Below are 24,208 nucleotides of genomic sequence, written 5' to 3'. Positions count from 1 at the left end.
TATTATGTAACCAAACCAAATGAAAAACAATGAGTCAATGACTTTCAAAGTGACTTAAATGCTTGAGTATTGAAATCATTACTGTTGTTATGGAGAGTTATGGACCAATCCAATTGATGTTTCTCCAGCAATTCAAAATAATATACACATTGGTGAGTTGTATTGCTTTCTTAGGTCAAATATATACTCAAGATGTCCCCTCTTCCATTGTATTTTTAAAAAATGCTTTAGTTACAAGCAACCAATTTTGGATTATAAATGAATAAAAATAGAAAACAGAACCAACTTCCATTGTCATCCCCATCTTTGCCAACCTGTTGACTATATTATAAAGCCCACATGATGATTTGTTTCCAAAAACTTCATCTCATTCTCTTCCTGTTTCACATTAGAGATTAAGAATCAAAACCTCAAAAAATTCACATAAGGTAAAAAAAGAGAAGCCTGAATCTTGGCCTTACAGTCGAAAGTAGCCCAGCTTGATGGTGGTGCTATGGTGGTTCTTCTATTCTGATTCAATTCGTTGGAGAAAATCTCATTCTTTTGATTTGGTTTCTTAACTTCTAGCCCCACTGGTAGAGGTAGATCATATACATTCTCCTTCATATCAACCGAAGCCTGCATTACATAACGCAAGATCTTACTAAAAAAGGTTTCTTGATTCTTGCCGTAGGACAAAACAAAGGCATGTAAATCAATGTTGATGAAAATGAAGTTTCTTTGGATTCAGGAAGTGAACTTTGTGAGATACTACCACATACCGCGCGAATTCTTGTTTCTGGAGGTGTTGCTGTAAGAACATGATTACGAAGGATCTCTTCGTCAAGTGAAAGAGTTCTAGCTTTCTTTGGAGTTTCAGGCTTATATCCGCTCTCTACCAAGTGACTAACTTTGCAGCTTAGATTACTAACTATAGGAGCCGGTTGAATCCCTTTAGGTGAAACCCATTTCTTCTCATTATATCTAAAACACATACAAACATAAGAAGAAGAAAAAAAGATTTGTCTTGTAAGCAGATGAAGGAAGCAGCAAAGGCAACACTTTCTAGCATAGTAAAGAAACAATACTTGGCTCTTATAAACATGTCGCTTGAACTTCTCTCGAAATGAGGAGGCAATTCTGATTCCCAATACCGATTTGCCTTAGCATTACCGGTAGCTAGACCCGAAAATAAGAAGCATTATGGGCTTGTTATGATGAATTCAACTACTGAATGAGTTTCATTATATACAAAAAGAGGAGCTTACATTGCATGAAAGTAACCTGATCTGGAAGCCATGTATCCAGAGTTATAGACCTTACCTGTTTTCAGAAAATTCATCAGTAACACTAATTTGTATGATTCATCTTCAACACAAATCAATTAAAAAGAGAGATGATTTAAGGAGGAACCTGTGAGATATGGACGCCGAGGCTACGATGGATTCCAGAGCATTGCATACAAATGAATATCCCAAGGTTCACACTTGCCCATCTTGGTGCCCTGTAAATAAAAGATAGATCCAACAACACAAGCTCTTACCATTTTTGTTATCATTAAGAAGATGTTATCATCAATAATGCTTACTTTGATCTACAATCTGCACATTCTCGATTGTCTGGGTGCTTCAAAAGTGCTTCCAATATCTATAACCCACACAAATCTCTAACCTTTCAGCCTTCCAGACGCAAAATCAAAAAAGAATGAGAGGAAAAAGAAAAAAAAAAAGATGGGACCTTGGAATGTTTGGCGTTGAGCTCCTTGGAAACAGAGGCCTTCCCGTTCATTCTGATGAAAGATATTCACAGAAACAGAGGGAGAGAAACAGAGAGGCAATTGAAAAATCAAACCAAGTTTGTAAGCAGAGAGCGAAATTGATTTTTAAGGAAGAACGGATTTGAAGGAGAGAAGAGGGAAAGAGAAAGAGAAAGAGAGAGAGAGAGAGAAGGAGAAGTGACGGTTTCTCGTAACCCTTTTATATCTGTCACCGCGACACCTCATCCCTCTATTTTTGTTAATTTTTAATCGAAGATGGAGTCAAAGGGCTCAAAGCAAAAAGGATGGATTTTTTCAAATCCCTAGCTCTCGAAAACCCGATTTGATCACTCATGCTCAAACCTTCGAAAACCCAATCGGAAGAATCGATTTATCTACTGAGCACAATCGACGATTCCACCTCAATTTTGCTCAGGTTAGCATCTTCTCTCGTCTGAGCCTCATGGGTTACATTAAAAATCTCTTTTTGTGTCCTTAATCCACTCAAGGTTGGGTTTTTTTTCATGTGATCTGTAGGGTGTATATAACTGATAGACGCTCATGAATCTAAAGATCTTTATATACGAGTTACGTCATACAGGTAAAAGGAAAAATTGAAGAAGCATCATTACACTTTCACATACATTACTTAATTGAGTTTTAAGAAGATCTACTCAGGAAGTGGTCGACCTTTGAATTGGTTGCAGCAGAGAGAAACTTCATACAAACAGGAGGGTTTACTCCAGCTATAGCGAGCACTGAGCTGGGTAAAGACCAAATGCCATCTCCGCATATCAAACCAGAAGCCACCGCTGTTCCAAAAGCTTCAGCCTTGGCTGCATCTACTCTTTCCCAGATGAAAAGTATCAAACTTCCCACGCACATGTCAATTGCAAAGTAAGGCCCCAAGAAAAACGGTATAGCCATTGCCATTGGAAGAGGAATGAACCTTCCCCATTTGCTCTTGAGACTATCTTTTACTATGTTTACGAGAATCGCCACACTGAAGAACGCATAGCATAGAACGAGGCATTCTCTTGGTAGAGATGAGACACCTTCCACTCCTAGTTTAGCCATACTTCGATATACGGTAGCAAACGGTGCAGGGTATTCACTGTTTGGGAGACCTAAATCATCAAACGCCTTGTAGAATAGCCAGAACACGCAAGGAGATACCACACAACCCATTGCTGTTCCAATCACTTGGCTAACAAACATTGACTTTGGTGATGACAATGTGAGGTAACCTGTCTTAAAGTCCTGTGTCAGATCCGAAGCTGTTGAGACTATGTTCATCATGACACCACATGCTGCTAGACCAGCCAGCATACCACCATGCTCAGAGCCAGCCCAAGCTCCGATTGTGAATATGGCGAGCTTTCCATAAGTTGAAGCCAAGGACCAGTCTGTGAGTCCAGCTCCATAAGCGTTACAAAAAGCTAGGACAGGCGCGCAGATATATATGACCAGAATGTAATACCATCTTAGCTGGTGAAACATGTTAGGGAGGATGGCTGTTGATGTTGCAGCGATTATGATATAACCTCCAACAGCAAACCAAGTCGGGATTTGGTCTTTAAGGAAGAATCTTGTACGACGTTGATCATCATAAGACTGCTTTGGGCTCAATGGGGAAGCATGAGGGTCTTCTTCCAGTGTGAAGGAGGTTCTTGAAATAGACGTTGTAGTGCCTCGAAGCTGTACAAATAGCCCTGAAAGAGTTCGGCTCAGCACCTTGCAAAAGTTGTATAAGCCATCTCCTAGGATTATAGCAACAGCTATAAACACCTGAAAGAAAAAACAGTCAAGTACAGAGAAATTAACTTCAAGCAGGGCGATTCATAGAGAGAATTAACAGATGAATGTTATGGAGAGTTTAGTTTGCCTTGTAAGCTTGGAGACCATGCATGCTGCTGGATGGGACATTATCGGGGAACCAATCTCCCTTTTTGGTTTCAATAAGAGGCCACATTATTCCCCAAGAGAGGATTCCTCCCAAAAGAACAGAGATGTTGATTATATACGGACATATCATTCCAACACCAACATATGTTGCTGAAAAATCAAAGTAGAACCTGTTTGTATATCAGACTCTCACCAGAAAGGAACCAGATTGTGGTTCAAGCCAATGCTCTATAATTTCGAGTTATGTGAATTGTTTATTGAGCTTACTTGTACTGGTAAGCTTTGAGTCCAAATGTTGGGAAGTTGGAGAACCCACAATTTTCTCCACCAGTAAAGAACCATTGGAAGAAACTCCATAAGAAGCTTATAGAGAAAAATTTCCCCAACACCCTCACTTGTTTCCTGATGCAGAGAGCAGCATGGAGTCAAAAAGAAGTAGAGAACTCAAGACTTGAAAGTGCATAAAGTTAAGTGAAAGGTTAGTACTTTGCTAGCTTGACTCCTTGAGGGGTGTGAAAGCTGTTGATAAGATGAGCTGTTGCAGTACCACTTGGGTATGTTAGTTTGAAGTCTATTACCATTATCTGCAAACACACGGAAATTGGCAATGCAAGATCTCATAAATCCATTGTTCCTTTTTGGTTCACAAGAGAGAAAGCAGGAAACAAAAAAGTTATGACCAACCACCTTTCGCAGGGGAACAACCGAGAACAGGCCAAGAAAGCTGACAACAAAGAGGAAACCCATAATCCAACCCAAAGAAGGGTTCTTGACTCCACGGTAAGCATCTCCTGATTGGTTTGCAATTCGTTCACTCATGCCAAAGAGGTATGTTCCAAAACCTCCTGTAATAATTTCATATGCCCAAGTAGATGCATTTATTATAAAGCAAAAACCTTGACATAACTAGAAAGAGAGAGAAAGCAGGTGAGTGATGAGTACAAAAGACTCGACAGATTTGTACTTTTATATCAGAATGTCACAAAACACACGCAAGAAAAACTATGGCAAGATGCAATTAAAAACTGATGTCTAAAGGCAATGCCAGAAGATGAGTTTTCTTTACCGCTAAAGGCAATGCCAGAAGAAGCAACAACACAGGTCTGAATAACAGTATTCTCCTGGCGAGTAAATGGCTGTTTCAAGAACCCAGACCTATGGAGCATCTTGGTCCATGTCTTGACAAAGAAGAAACCCAGAAGACCAGCTGAGACGTTCAGCGAAGGTATGATTCCCGTTGTGAGGTTAAGCTTCATAACAATGAAGCTAAACAAGATGCTTAGGAAAAAGCTCACCACAAAAGCCCTCAAGGTCAGCTGCTTCTTCCAAGAAGGTACTTCTCTACTCTCAAAAATCTTCTCCACAGATTCATCCTCTTCCTCTTCATCTTCGTCTTCTTCTTCAACATACTTGTTCTTGGCTTTCTCTGATTCTGGACTAAAACCAGTTTCTTGCAACTCATGTTCCACAATCTGACGATCTCCCTTTCTCATCCTTTCTTTCTCGTTTTCTCTGTTTCTTAGATCTACGAGAGGAGAGATGGTGGACGGAGTATTATTGGAACGAGAATCAAAGCTCTTAAGGAGTCAACTTGGACTCGTTTTTAACATTCTGACAAATCAGATAGCTTTATTATACTTTATTTACTTAAAATTCTTTGTCGGTATGTCTGTAAACAGCTAATTATATTTGGCATTTAAGTTGTTAATGGTTTACTAAATCAACACAAACACCATTTAAGTTACAAGTTCTTAAATCTTCCATATCCAGCATGCTTGGACACAACAAATATCTTCAATCGTTATATATAAACAGTGTTTTTGAGTGCTCTCTAGACCACAGAAGTGAATAAAAAAGTCTATACCTTTTTTTATTTTTAAAAGGATAATGACAATTGAAGATAAGGAGACATACAAAACCAATGGTGTGTTTTATTTCCTTCATCTCGAAATGGTATATCTTTCTCAATAATTAAATGAAAGAAAACAAGAAAAGGACCAATCTATAAATTATATATTCCCATAAACACTACAATCTGATTTACACGTGAGGACCACACTATTACAGAACTTTTTTTTTTCAACTTTTGATTTTGTTTAAGAAAACACTAGGAGACACAACGGTTCAATTCCTAAAAATGTCATCTTTTGTTTTTTTAGATAACGCTTCTAAAAGAAACTTGTCATTTTCTTTGGAAGAAAAAACAAAACAAAACTTGATCTTCAACCAGTGGAGCTGTGATTATAGAACCTTGAACATTGTGAAGCAGGTCTTGAGAGCAGAGGTGCAACTTCTATAGGACACGTGGACAAACCAACGATTGGATCAGTCTCCATACAGTTATAGGACAAACAGAGAGAAACAGAGTCTGGTAGTTGGAGACCAGAGTTCCAAGGGAATCTCGTGAAGTAGTTATGTTGCAAGAAGAGCTGTTTTGTTGTACCGTTGATTAAGCTCTTGACGTATTCCTCTGGAATGTCTCCTGTGAGACGGTTATTGTTCAAGAACAGACCCTCTGCTCCGGCGAGCGCGGGAGGTAAGTCTCCGGAGATTGAGTTATGGCTCAGATCAACAATGGAGCCTTGTAGTAATAATGACGGCGCTTTGGAGGTGGCGATGGATGTGAAGTTGTTTCGTTGTAGGAACATTGTTGAGAATGTGGGGCTGAAGAGCGAGTTAGGGATTGCGCCGGTGAACTGGTTCATGCTGAGGTCGATGTATATCAGCTCCGTTAATGGCTCCAAGGCGTTGATTGTGCCTTGGATTGAGTTTCCGGAGAGAGATAAGTACCGGAGAGTGATCGGGAAAGCGGGTGGGAGTTCGCCGGAGATTTGGTTCAGCTTTAGGTCTAAATGGAACAAGGGGCTAGAGAAAGGGTTAAGGTTGTTGGAGAAATGATTTGAGGCTAAAACAAGGACTTTGAGTTGAGGAAGAGTAGTGAGAAAAGGAGGGAGAGAACCTGAGAGTTGGTTATAGCTAAGGTCAAGAGTGTGGAGGTTTGAGAGAGATGATAAAGAAAAGGGTATAGGACCGGTTAAGCGGTTTCTTGTTAAGGAAATGACTCGAAGGAGAGGGAGGGAATCGAACCGAGGAGGGAGAGGACCGGTGACAGAGCCGGGGTAGAGAATGAGTTGGGTTAAGTGGGTTAGATTGGAGATGGAAGGGGAGAGAGAACCGGAGAGATTAGGGCCAAGAGATAAGCCGGTGACACGGCCAAGAGAAAAAGAGCAGGTAAGGCCTGAGAAGGAGGAACAAGGGTCAGGGACTGTGAAGTCCCAGGATGAGAAGAAGGCTGAACCGGGCATGTCGGTTAAAGAGTCTCTGATGGATTCCAAGGCGGCTCGATCCGTTGGAGCTAATGAAGAGAAAGTGGAGTGGACGAGAGTGAGCAGAAGGAGAAAGAGAGTGTAGCTCATGTTGTGTTTTTTTGTAGAGAGTTGTGTTGTTCTCTTTGTCAAATGAGTAATAAGTTTGGTAAGAGGTTTTTTAAAGAAAGAAGAGAGAGCGTGAGAGAAAAGAGTAATAATGAACTACACAGCATGTGTGTGTGTGAGTGAATATGTTAACGTTATGGACTCTTGTTCGAAAATGTGTTAGTTTATTTATTACGCCTCTTTTTTCACTCTTGTCGGTGACATTGGCGGTTGTGGTCCCTTTTTTGCATTCAAATCTCTTCAGGAGGTAATTTAAGATTTGGGAGATTCCGGTTTTTTACTCTCTACAACTTCGATCGATTCGGTTTGACAAAATTGTGTACAGATATGCCAAACCTATCTTAGTTTATTTGATTCAATTTCCACAGCTATGGTTAAGTTGTACTATATTAGAACTTAGAAGTAAGTTGGTTTGGTTTTGGTTTTTAAAAAGTTAGGTTCAGTTTGTAAACCGTATTCTAACGGCAACTGTCATGTTGGAGGAGAAATAACAAATTACTATATTTATTCGGCAGTATACTCGTAATTTTTGTTTAATACAGTCTGAATTAAATCAGTTTTATTTGATATATCTTATATTGGTGTTTTTTAAAAAAATGAGGATTTATTTTTTTATTAATATCGATTCAAATTTGCTCCGCCAAGCAGTACAACTTTGACCGTGTTATTCTAAATATGTTTTAAAAAAATCATAATTTAAATTTTTTTTTGTTAAATTTGGAAAAATTAATTAAAAAGTTCTACTAAAAATCGAATTGAACCATATACAAACTTTAAATTTGGAATCGTATTAGGTGAAGCTTCCTAGTCATTTGGATTTGTATTCATTTTTATCTTATTTATAATATGATTGATCTCTAAACATTTTAACCGCTGTGAGACGTTAAACACGCACTTATTATATTAAATGAGTAATATACATATATGTCCGTTTTTTAATTTAGAATCATTATATATGCAGAGATATTTTAGTAACTTTATGTATTATATGATTATTCAAAATAATTAAAAAATAAAATCAAACAAAGATGATAGGAGAATTATAAATTTAAATATTGACAAAATCTTTTAAATATCTATAATATTAATTGTGATGGATATTCAAAATATTTAATTGTGTTTGGTTATATGGATAGTAGAGAGAATTAATTAAAGTTGTTTGGATATGGATATAAGCAATGACATATATTGTAGTTATTTTGAAAATAAAAATTTATTTCAAAAATGTATTTCAAACATACTATTATAGAATTCGTGAGAGAGAGACAAAAGGAAAGAAAGAAGACTTTGCTCTATTAAAGTTACTGATTAAGTCATCTATACAAGTATTTTTGAAGTAAATTTCTAATTACTGATTCATTCATTTGTACAGATATTGTTGCAAGAACTTCACTATGGCAAATTGTCAATTATGTAGAGCTTTAAAATCATCACCATAACGCTACGAAACAATTTAGAGGAAAATCTTTCAGATGACATAAATATTCAAAGCAATTAGATTAAAGACATGTGAATGAAATTATGTTCATTTACCTCTTGTTTGATATCCTTAGCAAAACGGTGGCATGTGAATTGATCTTTGGTTTGATTTTAACAATTTGCAGTAAGCATTGTAATCAAATATGAATTCGGCTTTTTGGGTGAGTTTATCTGTATCTTGCGATGAAATTGTCTTGGCGTAATCGGTATTGTTGTTAGGGTTTCTATAATTTTTTGATTGTCTAGGTTTTCTAGTTCTATGTTTATTCACAAGCTTCTCTATGGTTTAGGTTAAGGGAAATATCTATTAACTTTTTATTTGGCATAATTTGTGAATCTGAATTGTTGTTAGGTTTGATTCCAATAATTTTCGGAATTGTTTTCTATGTTCTTAGGGCTTCTCTGTTGCAGAGGTGGTGATGAATCTTCAAAATCTAACTTTTGAAGATCACAAGTTGCAGTCTATTTGCAATAAGTTTAAGACACATTGGTTACTCGGGAAAGAAATTGACTACATCCAGCGATATCACCTACTGCATCCACACCTCGTTCCCATATCTGGACCTAGCTGTTTCCCCAAAAATGAAACCAGTGGACTGTTTTTGTATGATGTGCCCTCTTAAAAAAATGACAATACTTGGGACGATATCAACAACAGAGGAAATGTGGAATCAACAGACATTGTGAGTTACTTCCTTGTTTGTCTTACAGTTCATTTGATTATATCACATTATACAATACACATTGTTCTTTTGCTCGGTAGGATATTGGGATACCCAAATTCCACATCGGAGTTGCTACCAAAACTTATCCAAACAAGAGACTCCTAAGGCAAACTCATAACAGAGCTATAGAGTGAGTTCGATAATTGTTTTTCATTCATTAGGTGGACTTTGTAATAATTTTTATTTTTGGTTTTTCAGCTATAAGCATGTAGCGATAGTCTATTATCTTTTGAAAAACGACGAACAAAAAGCTGCTATGGAAGCCATAGACAAAGAGGTAAATGAAATGTATTCTCAATCTCACAGGTGGCATGTCATTATTGTGTTTTGTGCATATTCTTCTTTCTTTCCTTCTGTCAATTTCTTTTCAAAATGATATTCTATTGCATTAAAATGATTGTTGTCATGTTGCAAGTTAGGTTAGAATCTCATTTAGAGAGGGTTATTGGTTCTTTGATTTTAATGAATTTGGAAATCCAAATAAAAATTATGTGTTATTCAATCATTGATTTTAAAAATACTTATCAAAATTATATGTTATTGGTTCTATGATCTATAAATACTTGTAAAAATTTCATGTTATTCATTTTATGATTTGTTTTCAGATTTCAAAATTCATATTATGTCAATGGATTTGAAAGTGAAAAATAGAAAGATTCAAATCTAAGGATAAAACATGTTATTTCGAAATCCATGTGATTTGATTTTCATGATTTCCAATTCTATATGGATGTACAAATCATCCATCCAATAACAGCCCTTTAATATATAAAAATGTTGCATTAGGAAGTTACTTTTATGTGCCATTTTAATCTAAGTAGCTTCTTTTTATGTTTTGCAGTGTTGTGCCTCTCAACAGGCAGATCTCGAGAAAACTCCGCGTAATATAAAAAATATGTTCATTTACCTCTTGTTTGATATCCTCAGCAAACCGGTGGCATAAACGTCTCATTTCTTTGACAAAAAAAAAAAAAAAAAAAAAAAAAAAAAAACGTCTCATATCTTTCCTTGGCACTTTGCTGAACCGAACATCGCTTCGAAGTATACTTTTTTCCCATAGACCATGAACTAAGCAATGTAGCAATTAAGTATTGTGGCAAATACATGTGGACCATGCATGCATATTTGCGCTGACAAATTAGCAACTATTGAATTGTGTATGCATGATTTCATATTTTATTTATGCCAAAAACGTAACTCCAACTATTATTTAGCGTTGAAGTTCCAAGTTTGTATAACTATCCGTCGTAACCTCAAAAACTACACAGCGAGAACTAGAATGATTTGTAATAACTTCTAACCATAAATTTTTGCATAGAACAAATGAGAGACATACTTATATATCATTGAAAACTTGAAAATGTTTTTTAAGTCAAGCAAAGATGCAAAAAATGAAGAAAAATAAAAAAGATTACTAATTAGTTCATTTACATTACCTAAAATTTATGTCTTGCTTGATAATATTAAAAGTTAGAATTAATTTGGTCAATTATCAGTTTGTTCATCTTTTCTTATATGCAATATGATATTGAACTAATTTAATTTTTACAAAGTTATATGCATACCATTTCAGTGAAACTAGAATAATCAAGCAATTATGCAACCTATAGATAGATGAACAGCAGAAATGGAGAAAAAAAACGAATTCCCTTATTTGTTCTTCAGAGACAAATTACGTAGAGACTTAAGACCTGACCACCAAACGTAAGACTCATCTAGAAACAATGTAAGATTGTGACCTTTTTAAAAAAAAAGTCATGGTATATTGGTATGTATTCATCTTTTTAGTTCTCCATTGGCTGACAACGCTCATGTTTGATTCGTATTCCACATCGTTGGCAGTGGAAACCATGATGGATAAGGTTTCTTGAAATTGTGATATATGCGGCAAAGAGTTGTCCAATAAGGTGGCAGATCATGTTTGGTGTGCATATATTGTCCATGTAAGAGCTTAAAGTGATATTTGGTTCCATCTACCCTTGATTATCCGTCAGATTAAGGATATTCCCCGCAACCCAATTCCCGATGTGTGTAGAGTCCAGATTTCGTGTGTTGCCGACAAAAACTCATCCATATGGAAAGGTTTGGATAATGGCTAAACTTCTAACGTCTCCGGGAGCATAAATGCTTCTATTTTATATTAGGTCGAGTGACATGACATACATAAGAAGTGCTAAATCAAGAACTTGAAAAATATTATTACGAAAATTTAGGTCTGATTTTCATGCCCAAAATCTAATGGTGGTAATAGGGAAAAATATAAAGAAGAACGAAGACACTCCAGTCTCCAGGTACCAACCAAAAAGAAACCAAAATACTGTATTTCGTGAGACAAAAATAAGAAAGGGAGACTTTTTTTTGCGTCCTGTAATAAACTGATTAGATCCGATCACATGGTGGAGTCAGAAATATCTCTGGAAGACTGGTCGTAATTAGCATCTTCCTCAACGAGTGGTCGTGTATCTGCTGCTGGATCGTATCCCTGAACGACGAGCACCGACGCAGTGCTGGAAAAATCTGATGAAGACAACAAACGACCAACTGGTCCTAACTCTGGACAATCCGTACTGTGAACCAACGACACAACACCTGCAGTTCTTCCAACGACAAAGAGATTGCATTTGTTCATCGACTTAAGCGTCGCGTTGATATCGTCTTTGCTCTCAACAACTCTTTCCTCGTAAGCCAAGGACTCATTTCCTTTTGGATCACTCATCAACTCCCTCAAAAACTCTTCATCAGTCTCTTTTTCTTTTTTCTCCTTTTCGTCGGGCGCACTCGTCTCAAATCTCTTCAGTGTTCCTTTCGCAGCTACAAATTTGAGAACGGTTAGTGTGATGCCTGGATGCTCCACCATTTTCATACCGTAGGCGAGAGCTTCTCTGTCGTCCAAGCCTCCGAAGAATGGAACCACAACTTTGTAAGCCACTTCGCTGGCTACAACCTGGGATGGTCCTCCGAGTCCTCTGTCTACAAGAATCCCAACTGAGCAAGGAGCTCGTTGTAAGACTCGGTTGTTCACTTCATGGAACCCATGTCCGATTGACTCCATTGTTCCATCCGCTCTCTGATGCTTGTGAAACGGAAGCAGTATCATCGCTACTCGTTTCTGATGCGCGCTTGTGATTATGTCTTTGTGGATGCTAGTGAGGTCAGATATTGCAGTCATGGGTCTAACCGCTACAGCCCTTAGATGCTGGTAAGCCTCGAAGGCAATCACCATCTGATCTGTTGATCTCTCTATCTTGTTCCAGATTGGGAGTCCGTTGTTCCGAGCTTTGTGAACCATTGCGATTGCTGATGACCGTTCAGAAAGCTCCATCATATGCATCGCGTATACGCAGAGGCGTCCCTTTTTGCCTGTTCCTCTTGATGATTCAATCAGATTGATCAATGTTGGTATGTTGCGGGTACTGTGGAAGCAAGCAAGTATCCGTAGCTCTGAATCATGATCTTTCCTTTGGATGGTTTTGTGCTTGTATGGTGCTCCTTTTCTTGCAGGCTTGTATATCGCTATCACAATTGGAGTTGTAATGAAGGTTGTGAACAATGCCATTAGGACTAAGATCGCAAATGCTTGATCATTCAACACCTGCTCGACAAAAAACAATTAATTAGATCACTCGGGTTCTTATAAAAAAAATCTTATACATGGCTTTCAAGAATCTATACCTTCCGGTCCTTGCCAATGTTAAGAACAATGAGCTCTACTAAACCTTTGGTGTTCATAAGGAATCCAAGTGCCATGGCTTCTCTGAAAGGAACCTTGCAGAGCATGGCGGCCCCAACGGTTCCAAAAATCTTACCGAAACAAGTGGTGATTATGACGAGAACTAGAAGTCCCCATGACACCCCTCCTCTGATAGTTGTTACATCAGTTTTGAGACCGCTAGCCGCAAAATACAGCGGTAGAAGAAGCCCAGAGACCAGATCCTCTATCTTCTCTGTCATAACTCTGCAAAATGGTCCTTCTTTAGGAGTTACTATTCCTACCACAAACGCCCCGAACAGCGCGTGTATCCCAATAGTGTCTGTCACAAAGCTTGCTGATAAAACCAAGGTTAGAGTGACACAAACATAGAGTTCCTTCACAGGTTCTCCCTCAGGACAGCGTCTACCCATATATGCAAGCAGAGGTTTGATTGCCACAACTGCAAAGATCACAAATCCAGATCCACAAAGAAGAACCCAAACAGATACAAGCGGAGAAGAGTCATCTCCTGAGACAGCAATAGCAAGCGCAAGGAGTATCCAAGCTACAACATCGTTCACCCCTGCTGCTGACATAGCCATACGTCCAATGTCTGTTGTTAGAAGCTTTAGCTCAGCTAGGATACGAGCAAGCACAGGGAAGGCAGTGATTGATAAGGCAACACCCATGAAGACAATAAAAGGAAGCTGATGGACTCCTTTGCTTATGGTAGCACTGAGAACAAAAGATGTACCTACCCCCAGTATAAAAGGAAGTGAGATCCCAGCTAGGGCTATCAATAGTGATTTCTTCCCTGTTTTTCTGATCGCTGCAAAGTCAAGCTCAAGCCCAACAAGGAACAAGAAAAACAGAAGACCGATGTTGGCAAGTGTGTCTAGAACGGTCAAGCTCTTCTTTGGGAATATGGTGTCAAGATACACCTTACTTCGTCCCAGTGCGGAAGGTCCAAGCAGTATCCCTCCCTACAGATGCATCCATTTTAGTCTCTGTTGCTATGTGATTATCATCAGAAAAAAAAAAATAAATAAATACAAAGAGATTGCAAGAAACCCACAATGATCTCAGCAATGACTCGAGGCTGTTTGAGAGGTTTCAGAATGTAAGCCAACAGCCTTGTAAACACAACCACCAAGACGATCTGTAGGATGATCAGAGGAAGCGCAAAATCAAGAGGGCTTTCGTTTTGGAAGGCTCCATTGGAGGTTGCCTTCATCGGACCCGGGCAATTCCCTGTAACATTGGGGCCTGCCATCCTATAGTTGAGGTCTACTTACGGATTGATGATTGGTTGAGAAACGCGACTCTGCTTCAACCTTCAATACTGTCTTGGCTCCTCCCTCATTGCACTGCCAAGCGAGGTATGAAACCTGAATGAGAGGAAAAAAGAAAACGAGATTTTATTATGTTCTGTTAATGTTGTTTGTCATAAGCAGAATCTATATTCAACAAGTGAGTATATATAAAAGGGAAAAACAGAAAACTAATAATGTGTATAGTTTTGCTAATAATAGGTAGGGGAGATTGAGGCGGACATACCAACTCCAGGGTGGGCATATACCTCGCACCTTTTCTATTTATAGATTGTCAGTTACTTTAACTTCCAACCATATCGCATCTCTACTTCACATACACGAACTGGCCTACAATGCCTCAACGTTTTCATCGCTGTCTTGTTCTTTTGTCCTAAAGTTGCAAAGCACCTTGTATTTGTCCCCTAATACCTGAGCATTTGGTGACTTACCTTCCGAAGCTTCTTAAACACCAATCATTTTCACATCATATTATCGTATACTAGATAATGTTTCATTCAACGTGTGAGTTTGAAATTAATACAATTGAAATTAAATAGTTATATACTTTAATGGAGTTTAGTAACTTATTGAATAAAATGATTATTTAATAGTTTATATTACATAAATATTCTTTTAAAAAAATATCTCTCAAAAATTTGTATAAAAATTCTATCAATTATGGTTATATAGATTTCTTAGTTTCTTCAATAGTTTTTCCATTGTCCATCAAATGCAAAAAACTTACCTATTATTTATTATATTATTTAGATTTATTATGAAAATAAATATTATTCAAGATGATTAATCAAAAACTAAAGACGCTTTTCCAAGATGATTGATGAAATCATATATAAAAATCATATGGGAAATGATTCAATTATACAAGTATAAGTGAGACCAAAACCTAACTTGTATATATTTACAATTCATAATAATTTGGTTTTAAAAAATTAATTAAACATATTATATATATATGTTAATTAACTATGTACTGATAAATGATATATGATTAGAATAATATTAATAATTAAATAGAAATTGAAAAATAGTTACATAATAATTTCATGTGAAATATTTATCTTAAAATGAATAAAAAATAAAAGCAAAATAGAAAATATGCGACATATCTTAAGGATGATATGTATAATTGAAAATAAAACTATACATCTTGATGTTCATAATATAGGAATAATATATATGTAGTACTAATATCCCCAAAAAAAATTAAGAACAATTTAAATGATAGAAAATTTAAATATTTCATCATATTTTAAAACAATAATATCATATATATATATATATATATATCATACACATGTTGAACTTCTCACATAAAGTATATAATAATTACAAAAATGCAATAATTAAATATTAATATCTTTTATTATTTTTTCTATTTTTAATTGTCATTAAACATTCATTAGAATTCTATAAATATTATGGAGGTGGAAAAAATAACATAAACATAACTATATAATTGTAATTAATTAAAATTTAGTGCCTTAAAATATGGATATGATTATAAATATAAGAGTTACAAAATATTTGATAGAATATGTAAGTTATTAAAATATGTGTAAATTCATAAAAATGAATTTATTGTGAATAAATAACTGATTTTTTGGTTTGAATATAAAATTTTAAAATTACTATAAATATATATGACAGTAACTTCAAACTAATCAAATTGTAATTTTAAATATACATTTTATTTTCTCTTAAAATGAAATATGTATTCAGCTATTTCTCTATAAATATTTATAATATATTATAGTATATTTTAGTTTATTATAATTAGAGTGAAATTACAAAACAAACTAATAATCATATTATGTGAATTATTTCTATTAAAGTGAAGAAACGAAACAGTAAATTATTATTGGAAATTATGGTTAAAAAGTAGAAGAAAAATTAAACATCTTATACACCCTCCGTTTTAAATTACTTGTTGTTTAAGGTTTTTATACACCCTCCGTTTTAAATTACTTGTTGTTTAAGGTTTTTTCACACAGATTAAGAAAACAACTAAATTTTCTATTTTACCCCTTCTTTAATGTATTTTCTAATTTTTTATTGGTCAAAACATTAAAATAATTGCGATAAAATTGATATTTTTACTAAACATACGCATTGGAAATCTAAAACGACAAGTACTATAAAACATAATTTTTACTCTATAAAGAAAATTTAAAGAAACCAGAGGGAGTAATATATTACTTTGATTCAAGTTGTTTTTTTTTTACAGATGTTAACTCTTTAGGTGACATATGTCAAGTTCGAAAATAAAGTTTTAGAATAAATTCTATATTAAAATACTCTATATTAAAATAGACTTTAGTTTATTAGAATTAGAATGAAATTACAAAATAAATTAATAATCATATTATGTGAACTATTTTTATTAAAGTGAAGAAATAAAATATAAAATTATTATTGGAAATTATGATTAAAAAGTAGAAGAAAATTTGAATATCTTATAATATATATATATATATATATATATATATATATTACTTTGATTCAAGGTGTTTTTTTACGGATAATAATATTTTGTAAGTAAGATAATAACTCTTTCAGAACAGTTTATATAAGATATATGCATCATATAGACGATATGATTGACCATAATTACGCAGAGAGGTTTGAGATTGCACCAAATTGAACATACGTATCGCTAAGAGAAATAGTAAGATTATGACTTTTCTTGTATGTATCGTAAGTGTTATCTAACCAAATAAAATGGGGGTTAAGATCGAAACACTATGTGTTCAAGATACTGAGTGTATATGAATCACTAGCCGCATAACTAAGACTGCTTGCAATAAAACGCTTCTTCTAGCAAAGAACAAAATGCTCCATATCAAATCACTCAATCAGTGTGACCTAACCAAATATTACTCAAAAAATGCTTTCTTTTTGTCCATTGCTTTCGTAAACCCAGGAAAGACCAGTTCACTTAGAACCAAATCTTCAACAACAAAAGAGAAGACAGATTCGAAGAAAAAAACTATATGCTAATGCAATGAATGATTCAACAAAGCTTCATTCAAAACCCTTCCTCATCTCTAAGAATACACTCCAGAGATCAACTAAACCTTTCAACTCTTCGACGGCGCAGCTCATCTATAGGGAGATCATTAGAAGAAGACAATGCTGGTCCCTGATTCAGTGACCATCCATTTCCTCTAGCCCGTCCAGAGCCACACATCTCGCAAGCACTTAACCAACCAGAATTGTCATATGTACACGACTGACATCTCCAGATACCAGGTCCAGCTATCCCAGTCTGGCCTCTACCCACTCTTCCTCTCCCTGTAATCCTCCTTCTCCGAGACCTAACCATACCATTCAAAAACCTCAAGGGCCAAGTCACTAGTCGTGTCACACCTCTAACCGCCATGGTGACTGGATCAGATCCCGAGTAAGAACCCTTGAGCTTCATATAGAGAATACCAGCAAGGATCCCACCCAAATGCCCAAGAAACGAAGCATTAGGTACAAACATCTGCACCAGAACCAGTTCTGCCCAAGCAGCATATTTTGTCGGAACCAAGATACCATACACAGTGGTGTAATCCTCAGCCTGAGAATTAAGCACAACTTTCAAAGCAAAGAGAACACCAGAGAATCCAACAGCGTACTCGTTGTAATAAGCTCTTTCGTAGTCGCAGAAGAAGAGAAGCGATTTGGCTAAGAGCAAAGTGACTCCTTGGGACATACCAATAAGTGCAAAAACCATAGAAGCAAACTCAGTGCTTCCCATAGATGTCTCGAGCTTGATACCTTTCCAGAGAAGTGACATCATGTTGTATACTAAGTGAGGCTCGTTCACATGGTAGAACGCTGATAGAAACAAACGTTTCAAGTCCTTATGCTGTTCAACAAAACACACACATCAATATTATAACTAATCTCAAATTGAGGATCTTGATTAGGTCACGGTAAACAAAATCAATCCCTAATTTCCAAGAAATTGGTACAAATTTGTCGAAATTACAATCAATTTCTATTGGCTAATAAAGGAATTAAGGATTTGGGTTTTTTTTTACCTTGAAGATGAGGTGAGGATTGAACCAGACCTCACTGATGTGAGGTATAACGGGATCGATCAACGCAGGTCTGAGATAGACGAGAGTGTTGGCGGCAAGAAGACTCGCCGTCACCGGTGGTTTCCACGGCAGTCTATAGTACTCCGCGACGGCGCTTAGAGCGAGAAGCGGTAACATCCCTCCGCCTCCACTTCTTCTCCCTTCACCAAAATTCGCCATTAATGAATGATTCTTTTCTTCTAATCTCTTTAATAAAACTTCTCTCAAATCTCAAAAAGTAATTAGGAAATCTTATTAATAACTCTTCTCTATAATTCATATATATATATACAAATATAGCACAGCTTGGTCTGTACGAAAACAAATTCTCTCTAGATGCTTCGTTTCGTTTCACTCACATTAGAACATGTGGGACCCACAATGGACATTTTTAAGTAACGCTTATTATAACCCTAATTAACTAACTAATTCTTAAATCCCATAATTGAGAATTAAGTATGTGTATCAGTGATGCTTAATTTTGGATTTTATTGGAACAAAAATTTGTATGTATACAAACAAAATCAACAAGAAAACAAAAAAAGAAAGAAAGAAAGAACATTGAACATTGTGTTAAATAAAAGCATCTTGGTTTAGTGATTGTTGGTGTCATCAGGTTTAGGCCTAGTGTTAATAAGCATTTTACGAAGCATTGTGTTCTCGTTCGTAAGAGTTGATATCTTCTCTTCAAGCTGATCATTGTTGCTCTGTAGCTCGTTAGCTCTTGATTCCATATCACTCACATACACTTTCTTCCTCTCTCTCGCTTGTTGTGCTGACACTCTGTTCCTCAACAATCTGTTTTTTTTTTCACCAAATACTTTTTATTAACCATTTCAAATCCCACAATTAATTAATTAAACCAGATGCAAGAATTAATGGTTTTTATATAACTCATTATATATATATACCTCTTGAGGCTTCTATACTCTTTATCAACAGGGTTACGTCCACGGCGGCGTTTAGCTGTGGAGACTCCTCCGTTTTGAGTCGTGTCAATCTCCTGGTTGTTCACTCCATCGTCGGCACTGCTGCTTAAAACACATGTCGATCCAGCTGCTTCCATGTCAGGAACCATCAACAACTCCTCGTCACTCTCCTCTGATATAATTTATATACATAAACCTAGTTTCTCAAAACCAAATTTAAGATAAAAACTAATACTTTGATAGAACACCTACCGGTTTTGTGCTTCTTGGGGGAAGAAGAAGAACTCGAGTTGCCATTAGGTCGTTGAAGAGACATCAATTTATTTTCTTCTTTTGAGATTTAATTTGCTTCCTCAAGACCAAAGTAGAGAGGTAAAGAGGTTAAAGAGAATATCAAACGAAAAGAAATTGCATCTTTTGGACCACTCAAAGTCAGAGCATCTCGGTTCGAACACAAAAAATGATTAAGAAGTTTTGGTTGGCTTATAAAAGAACACGTATGTTTATGTAAGACCACAAATGCTACAGTTTCAATCCAATGGTTGAAATTAAGAACACGTATATTATTATGTTATTCTTGTTTTCTTTTTCCCATTATGTATATATGACTATACGGTAATACCCGATTGAACTTATTAATTGATTTTGTGTTGTGTTTTCGCTTTTAAAGTCTCTTGTTCATGATTTCTTATGGAAACAACTTTTTATTGACAGAGCGTGTGGGTTTAACACAATGATTACTGTCTAGAAACGATACAAGCGTACTTGCAGACAAAGTCAGGGGTTGTATCTTTTTGCATGGCGTAACAGGCATGCACAAACTCATCATGTGGTCATCTATCTCGTTTTCTATTTCTTGGTACATAAATAACTCTCTCTTTTTTTTTTTTTTATAAAGACAGCTAACTAATGTTTTGAATGTTTTAAAAATTACTTTCTATCAATCCTAAAATCAGTCAATCATTTCGAAGCATTTTTCATGGTTTTGTAATGCCGCCGTATATAGTTCCTCATGTTCTTTTTAACATGTACCATAACTAGTTACTTTTAAGATTCAGTATGTTTTCTTAGTCTCAATGAAATTTAAAATGTACTAAGCAAACTTCAACCATAGGGATTACATATCAGATGTTGGGTTTATGCGGAAACAAAAACTGGACGGTTGAATCGCTCTGTCTAGCATCTAACACTTTTTTGAACACTGTCATAATCAATACTAAAAATTGCAATGCTATATATCAAACAGAACTTGATAATTCAGCTAAAATATTTGACAATGATCTTCTATATCGTAGATTAAATTTTGAGGGATGTTTATGAAGTCGTTCGGAACCGGAAAATCACACATAAACAATGTGAAATAATTTCTGAGGTTATAAAGAAGCACACACACTTAAACCTTCATATGTATTTTCGACCATACGTCCATACATATTTCTTGATTTTCATACACATGTCGACTTTATCAAAAAAGAAAAAATAACACATATCGACCGACCCATGATCAACCTTTTGTTTTGTGCTCTTTTATTCGTTTTCCTCTGTGTCATACTATATCACAATACTAATGAGTTTGTGTATCACTCGAACCTTGAAGGGACCCCATGCCTTGAAATCAACTAAAAGTATTTAGACGAAGTAGGAAGTACCATCCAAATAATTGATTTTCATAAGAAGCAGACATTCATTTTGTTGGTAGGACTATAAATGATTTGATTGTTTTGAAGCTGTATGCAAACGTGGAGATATGATTGCTTTTTGTCTATGCATGAACATGCCACGTTAATATAGGAGTACAAATCATGATAATGATCTCTATTTGCTATAACTTTTCGGCACAGTACTATTGCATGCCTCTCTATATTACTTCTACAAAACGTGCCCTTTAATTTACGATGGTTAGAAGTAATCGAGCTACAAGCTCCGGTGATAATCTTTTATTGTTCGCATGCTCGGTCCGAATGAGTTTTGTTTTGTAAGAAACTTGAAAAAAGAAATGACAAAACTCTTTCAAATCAAGATATGCGAGTAATAACTCCTTGGACATACAAAATACTGAAAACTGATTACATTATCTTTTTAGAAAGAAGTTTAGCTGATAATATTAGTCTTAATTATTATAAGTACTATAAAGAGGGCTAGACATTCATCATCATTAGACTACTAGACATTATAAAGTTAATTATATCGAAATTCTCACAAAGAAGGATCCCTAGAGACCAGACATGCATGTCCAAAGACAGATCGTATAATAGCTCATAGGAGTCTTATCGATCCAACATCCCAGGTAGGCTTTATAACAAAGTAAATAATACTCCATCTATCTCAGAAAGATTCATGTTTATAAGCTTTTACACATTTTTAAGAAAACAATGATTACTAAATTTAAATATATTTTCTATTTGATTAAAGAGATACTCTCTCTGTCTCACATAGTTTGATGTTTTAGAGAATAATCTTTGTCTCTCAAAGATTGATGTTCTGAATATTTTTAATAAATGTTTGTTTTAATAATTATTGATGTTGTAGAATGTATGGAGTGCAAAAGTGGGAAAGTGAAAAAGTATCAGAAAAATAAATCATGGGAGGTCATAAATAAAATAAAAAAATCATCAGAAAACAAAATTAATCATACATTCTCTTGTCTTAATATGTGTGTAAAATCCTAAATATCAAACTACCTGAGACAAAGGGAGTATTATTTAATTTTAAACCAATAACAATTCCAAATTTTAAATATTTTAATGATTACTTTTTGAAGTTTACAAAACATCAATCTTTGTGGGACAAAAAAATATCCTAAAATATCAATGTTGATGAGTGAGACCGAGTAGTAGGTTACAATACACTTCCCATCATGATTCTAGAATCTAATATTATCAATACAGCCAATGAGCATTATGTGATGTAACAACTTATGTCTACTTTATTTATTTATTAGTTCACCATAATAAAACAATGAATTTTATTTTAAAATAAAAAGAAAATTGAAGATTGGACTCCTAGCTAAGAGAAGACAATCGACAAAGCTAAAAGAGACATTAACAGGAAACGTATAGTTAAAGAAAAGAACACTGTCTGCTCCACAAAAACAACATACACAAAACTCTTCAAGCCTCCTTTATTTTTATTGGTTCTGCAATTTTCAATGGTCTGTAACATTAATGTGTCATAAGAGACAATTGAGTTTTCTTATCAACAGAAGAGGTCTAAAAAATTTTGATCCCCCAAAGTTCATAGTCTATATAGATAGACTCAGTTTTCAAATATTGATGGTAGGAAAGTGAAAGTGATGTGATGCTTTGTTTCTGTTTACGGCTAGACAATAAAGGTTTTTTGGCCCTTATCTCTCCTAATTAAAGAATCTGAGCGGTTGAGAAATTAAAAAAAAAAAATCAAATCCCTAACATTTTAGCTCCAACATCATTTGGACACATTCCTTGGATACCTCCTGTATACGGAAACTTCGAATCTTACATGTAAACAAATCTCAAAACCACAGTTTGACATTTTACTACTAACAAACTCCAAAGATCTAAACATATGAGTTAAGTATCTAATCGGGTAATTATTACAGTGGTTTTCAGAAATTAATGTGTGTTCATATATGGAAGATTGAAAGTTCATAGTTAATGTGGGGAACCTATGTTTCTAATATTTGTTACATTTTTTTTTAATAAGTTGATTAAATCATTTTAAATTCAAATCTATGCTATCGAATCACCTACTAGTCTTCTATTGTTTACTAAACAGAGAGAAATAGAAAGAGAGAGAGAGAGACATGAAGAGCACTTTCAAGAGAGAAGAGAGGGAGGGAGCATGTAGTTTCAGTTCCAGGTGAAGTTGCATAATCAAGGATCTCTCATCAATGGAGTTTTCTAACTCTTGTTCTTCATTTTCTTCATCTTCTCTCGACAGTACTAAACCTTCTCCTTCAGAATCTTCCGTTAACCTTTCCCTTAGCCTCACCTTTCCCTCTACTTCTCCACAAAGGTCTTCTTTCAGATCACTTCTCTGTTTTCCCTATGTTCTGTTTTTGCTCTGTTTTAATTTGTTCACATTTGTGTTTTGAATCTTTTTATGCTAATAGAGAAGCAAGACAAGATTGGCCACCGATAAAGTCTCGATTAAGAGATACATTAAAGGGTCGTCGTCTTCTTCGTCGTCGTGATGACACATCTCTCTTTGTTAAGGTTTATATGGAAGGTGTCCCCATTGGGAGAAAACTTGACCTTTGTGCATTCTCCGGCTACGAGAGTCTCTTAGAAAACCTGTCTCACATGTTCGATACTCCAATCATCTGTAAGTAAATAAACAACACAGAACTTAGTGATTTCAACATCCAACCAAATTCTAATACTATACATTGTGTTGGTTTCTAACAGGCGGTAAACGAGATAGAAAACATCATGTTTTGACATATGAAGATAAAGATGGAGATTGGATGATGGTCGGAGATATTCCATGGGAGTAAGAATAAAATCTTATATCTTGATCTCATATTTGATATATTCCCCTCGCTTATAGGTAACTTATCTCAGATTTTGGAACCGATGTTTTGTATTGTTCAGTATGTTTCTTGAAACCGTGAGAAGACTAAAGATCACGAGACCGGAGAGGTATTAGATAGAACCTTGGATCGTTCAAGGCAGGCTGTGGTCTCACAGTTTTGAGAAGCGAGAGATTTAGGCATTGAGGAAGAGACTTGACGTGGCTGCATATTGCAACAAAGGCCTTTAAAGAAGTTGGAGAATTGATGCATATATATCTATCTATATATGACACCGTTGAGTGTGTGTTTTTTTACCCCTTATAAATAAATCACAATATCCAAGACTTCTTTTTTTTTGGTTCTGAATAGAGATCTAAAATTCTTATACGACATGTGTTGTTGTAAATTTGTAATCGT

General features: G+C 35.4%; 7 protein-coding genes and 1 long non-coding RNA gene across 9 annotated transcripts; 2 read left to right on the top strand and 6 right to left on the bottom strand.

Annotated features, from left to right (window-relative positions):
* Positions 1 to 184: 184 nt before the first annotated feature.
* On the bottom strand, positions 185 to 2,141 carry LOC104782420 (putative ADP-ribosylation factor GTPase-activating protein AGD15). The gene is made up of 8 exons (XM_019246825.2): positions 1,717 to 2,141; positions 1,568 to 1,626; positions 1,393 to 1,483; positions 1,248 to 1,302; positions 1,068 to 1,158; positions 762 to 963; positions 462 to 618; positions 185 to 378 (listed from the first exon to the last, which is right to left on the bottom strand). Coding segments are annotated over exons 1-8 (708 nt in total). The 5' UTR covers positions 1,768 to 2,141; the 3' UTR covers positions 185 to 376.
* On the top strand, positions 1,774 to 5,387 carry LOC104782430 (uncharacterized). The gene is made up of 5 exons (XR_767009.2): positions 1,774 to 2,171; positions 2,273 to 2,336; positions 2,443 to 4,118; positions 4,291 to 4,973; positions 5,164 to 5,387. It is a non-coding gene; the product is annotated as an uncharacterized LOC104782430 (long non-coding RNA).
* Positions 2,298 to 5,490, bottom strand: LOC104782436 (putative metal-nicotianamine transporter YSL5). Its single transcript, XM_010507365.3, has 6 exons — positions 4,707 to 5,490; positions 4,328 to 4,485; positions 4,127 to 4,224; positions 3,908 to 4,042; positions 3,621 to 3,810; positions 2,298 to 3,523 (listed from the first exon to the last, which is right to left on the bottom strand). The coding sequence occupies exons 1-6, from the start codon at positions 5,131 to 5,133 to the stop codon at positions 2,396 to 2,398; spliced, it is 2,136 nt and encodes a 711-aa protein (XP_010505667.1). The 5' UTR covers positions 5,134 to 5,490; the 3' UTR covers positions 2,298 to 2,395.
* Positions 5,491 to 5,633: 143 nt separating this feature from the next.
* LOC104782410 (uncharacterized) lies at positions 5,634 to 7,326 on the bottom strand. Its single transcript, XM_010507337.3, has one exon. It carries the CDS (start codon positions 7,054 to 7,056, stop codon positions 5,863 to 5,865), a length of 1,194 nt encoding a protein of 397 aa, XP_010505639.2. The 5' UTR covers positions 7,057 to 7,326; the 3' UTR covers positions 5,634 to 5,862.
* Positions 7,327 to 11,456: 4,130 nt separating this feature from the next.
* Positions 11,457 to 14,464, bottom strand: LOC104782402 (cation/H(+) antiporter 19-like). Its single transcript, XM_010507326.3, has 3 exons — positions 14,045 to 14,464; positions 12,951 to 13,952; positions 11,457 to 12,870 (listed from the first exon to the last, which is right to left on the bottom strand). Exons 1-3 carry the CDS (start codon positions 14,240 to 14,242, stop codon positions 11,668 to 11,670), a joined length of 2,403 nt encoding a protein of 800 aa, XP_010505628.2. The 5' UTR covers positions 14,243 to 14,464; the 3' UTR covers positions 11,457 to 11,667.
* Positions 14,465 to 17,176: 2,712 nt separating this feature from the next.
* LOC104782395 (rhomboid-like protein 14, mitochondrial) lies at positions 17,177 to 18,753 on the bottom strand. Its single transcript, XM_010507316.2, has 2 exons — positions 18,332 to 18,753; positions 17,177 to 18,156 (listed from the first exon to the last, which is right to left on the bottom strand). The coding sequence occupies exons 1-2, from the start codon at positions 18,548 to 18,550 to the stop codon at positions 17,368 to 17,370; spliced, it is 1,008 nt and encodes a 335-aa protein (XP_010505618.1). The 5' UTR covers positions 18,551 to 18,753; the 3' UTR covers positions 17,177 to 17,367.
* An 86-nt stretch (positions 18,754 to 18,839) lies between these two features.
* On the bottom strand, positions 18,840 to 19,779 carry LOC104782379 (transcription factor HY5-like). 2 transcript variants are annotated; one of them, XM_010507296.3, is made up of 3 exons: positions 19,552 to 19,779; positions 19,282 to 19,471; positions 18,840 to 19,168 (listed from the first exon to the last, which is right to left on the bottom strand). In XM_010507296.3, the coding sequence occupies exons 1-3, from the start codon at positions 19,613 to 19,615 to the stop codon at positions 18,964 to 18,966; spliced, it is 459 nt and encodes a 152-aa protein (XP_010505598.1). In that variant the 5' UTR covers positions 19,616 to 19,779; the 3' UTR covers positions 18,840 to 18,963. The 2 variants fall into 2 exon arrangements, with proteins under 2 accessions (XP_010505598.1, XP_010505606.1); XM_010507304.3 differs by having other exon boundaries at positions 19,282 to 19,426; positions 19,552 to 19,749.
* A 3,198-nt stretch (positions 19,780 to 22,977) lies between these two features.
* LOC104782364 (auxin-responsive protein IAA31) lies at positions 22,978 to 24,135 on the top strand. Its single transcript, XM_010507286.3, has 4 exons — positions 22,978 to 23,292; positions 23,390 to 23,601; positions 23,685 to 23,769; positions 23,871 to 24,135. Exons 1-4 carry the CDS (start codon positions 23,168 to 23,170, stop codon positions 23,923 to 23,925), a joined length of 477 nt encoding a protein of 158 aa, XP_010505588.1. The 5' UTR covers positions 22,978 to 23,167; the 3' UTR covers positions 23,926 to 24,135.
* The last annotated feature ends 73 nt before the right edge of the window (positions 24,136 to 24,208 follow it).

Source organism: Camelina sativa, chromosome 1 (genome assembly GCF_030686135.1).
Source record: "Camelina sativa cultivar CO46 ecotype springtype chromosome 1, ASM3068613v1".
NCBI classification, from domain to species: domain Eukaryota; kingdom Viridiplantae; phylum Streptophyta; class Magnoliopsida; order Brassicales; family Brassicaceae; genus Camelina; species Camelina sativa.
This window is presented reverse-complemented; position numbering and strand designations above follow the sequence as displayed.

Excerpts from the sequence above, each read along its gene's own strand:
- LOC104782395 (XM_010507316.2), bottom strand. The coding sequence starts at position 18,550 with ATGGCGAATTTTGGTGAAGGGAGAAGAAGTGGAGGCGGAGGGATGTTA. Across the intron at positions 18,157-18,331 it reads ATCCTCACCTCATCTTCAAG|CATAAGGACTTGAAACGTTT; the intron begins GTAAAAAAAAAC and ends TTTGTTGAACAG.
- LOC104782420 (XM_019246825.2), bottom strand. The coding sequence starts at position 1,767 with ATGAACGGGAAGGCCTCTGTTTCCAAGGAGCTCAACGCCAAACATTCC. Across the intron at positions 1,627-1,716 it reads TCAACGCCAAACATTCCAAG|ATATTGGAAGCACTTTTGAA; the intron begins GTCCCATCTTTT and ends TGTGGGTTATAG. Across the intron at positions 1,303-1,392 it reads TCGGCGTCCATATCTCACAG|GTAAGGTCTATAACTCTGGA; the intron begins GTTCCTCCTTAA and ends TTCTGAAAACAG.
- LOC104782379 (XM_010507296.3), bottom strand. The coding sequence starts at position 19,615 with ATGTCTCTTCAACGACCTAATGGCAACTCGAGTTCTTCTTCTTCCCCC. Across the intron at positions 19,472-19,551 it reads CCCCAAGAAGCACAAAACCG|AGGAGAGTGACGAGGAGTTG; the intron begins GTAGGTGTTCTA and ends AAATTATATCAG. Across the intron at positions 19,169-19,281 it reads GAGTATAGAAGCCTCAAGAG|ATTGTTGAGGAACAGAGTGT; the intron begins GTATATATATAT and ends AAAAAAAAACAG.
- LOC104782410 (XM_010507337.3), bottom strand. The coding sequence starts at position 7,056 with ATGAGCTACACTCTCTTTCTCCTTCTGCTCACTCTCGTCCACTCCACT.
- LOC104782436 (XM_010507365.3), bottom strand. The coding sequence starts at position 5,133 with ATGAGAAAGGGAGATCGTCAGATTGTGGAACATGAGTTGCAAGAAACT. Across the intron at positions 4,486-4,706 it reads TTCTGGCATTGCCTTTAGCG|GAGGTTTTGGAACATACCTC; the intron begins GTAAAGAAAACT and ends AAATTATTACAG. Across the intron at positions 4,225-4,327 it reads CGGTTGTTCCCCTGCGAAAG|ATAATGGTAATAGACTTCAA; the intron begins GTGGTTGGTCAT and ends GTGTGTTTGCAG.
- LOC104782364 (XM_010507286.3), top strand. The coding sequence starts at position 23,168 with ATGGAGTTTTCTAACTCTTGTTCTTCATTTTCTTCATCTTCTCTCGAC. Across the intron at positions 23,602-23,684 it reads GTTCGATACTCCAATCATCT|GCGGTAAACGAGATAGAAAA; the intron begins GTAAGTAAATAA and ends GGTTTCTAACAG. Across the intron at positions 23,770-23,870 it reads GTCGGAGATATTCCATGGGA|TATGTTTCTTGAAACCGTGA; the intron begins GTAAGAATAAAA and ends TGTATTGTTCAG.
- LOC104782402 (XM_010507326.3), bottom strand. The coding sequence starts at position 14,242 with ATGGCAGGCCCCAATGTTACAGGGAATTGCCCGGGTCCGATGAAGGCA. Across the intron at positions 13,953-14,044 it reads GAGTCATTGCTGAGATCATT|GGAGGGATACTGCTTGGACC; the intron begins GTGGGTTTCTTG and ends ATGCATCTGTAG. Across the intron at positions 12,871-12,950 it reads ACATTGGCAAGGACCGGAAG|GTGTTGAATGATCAAGCATT; the intron begins GTATAGATTCTT and ends TTTGTCGAGCAG.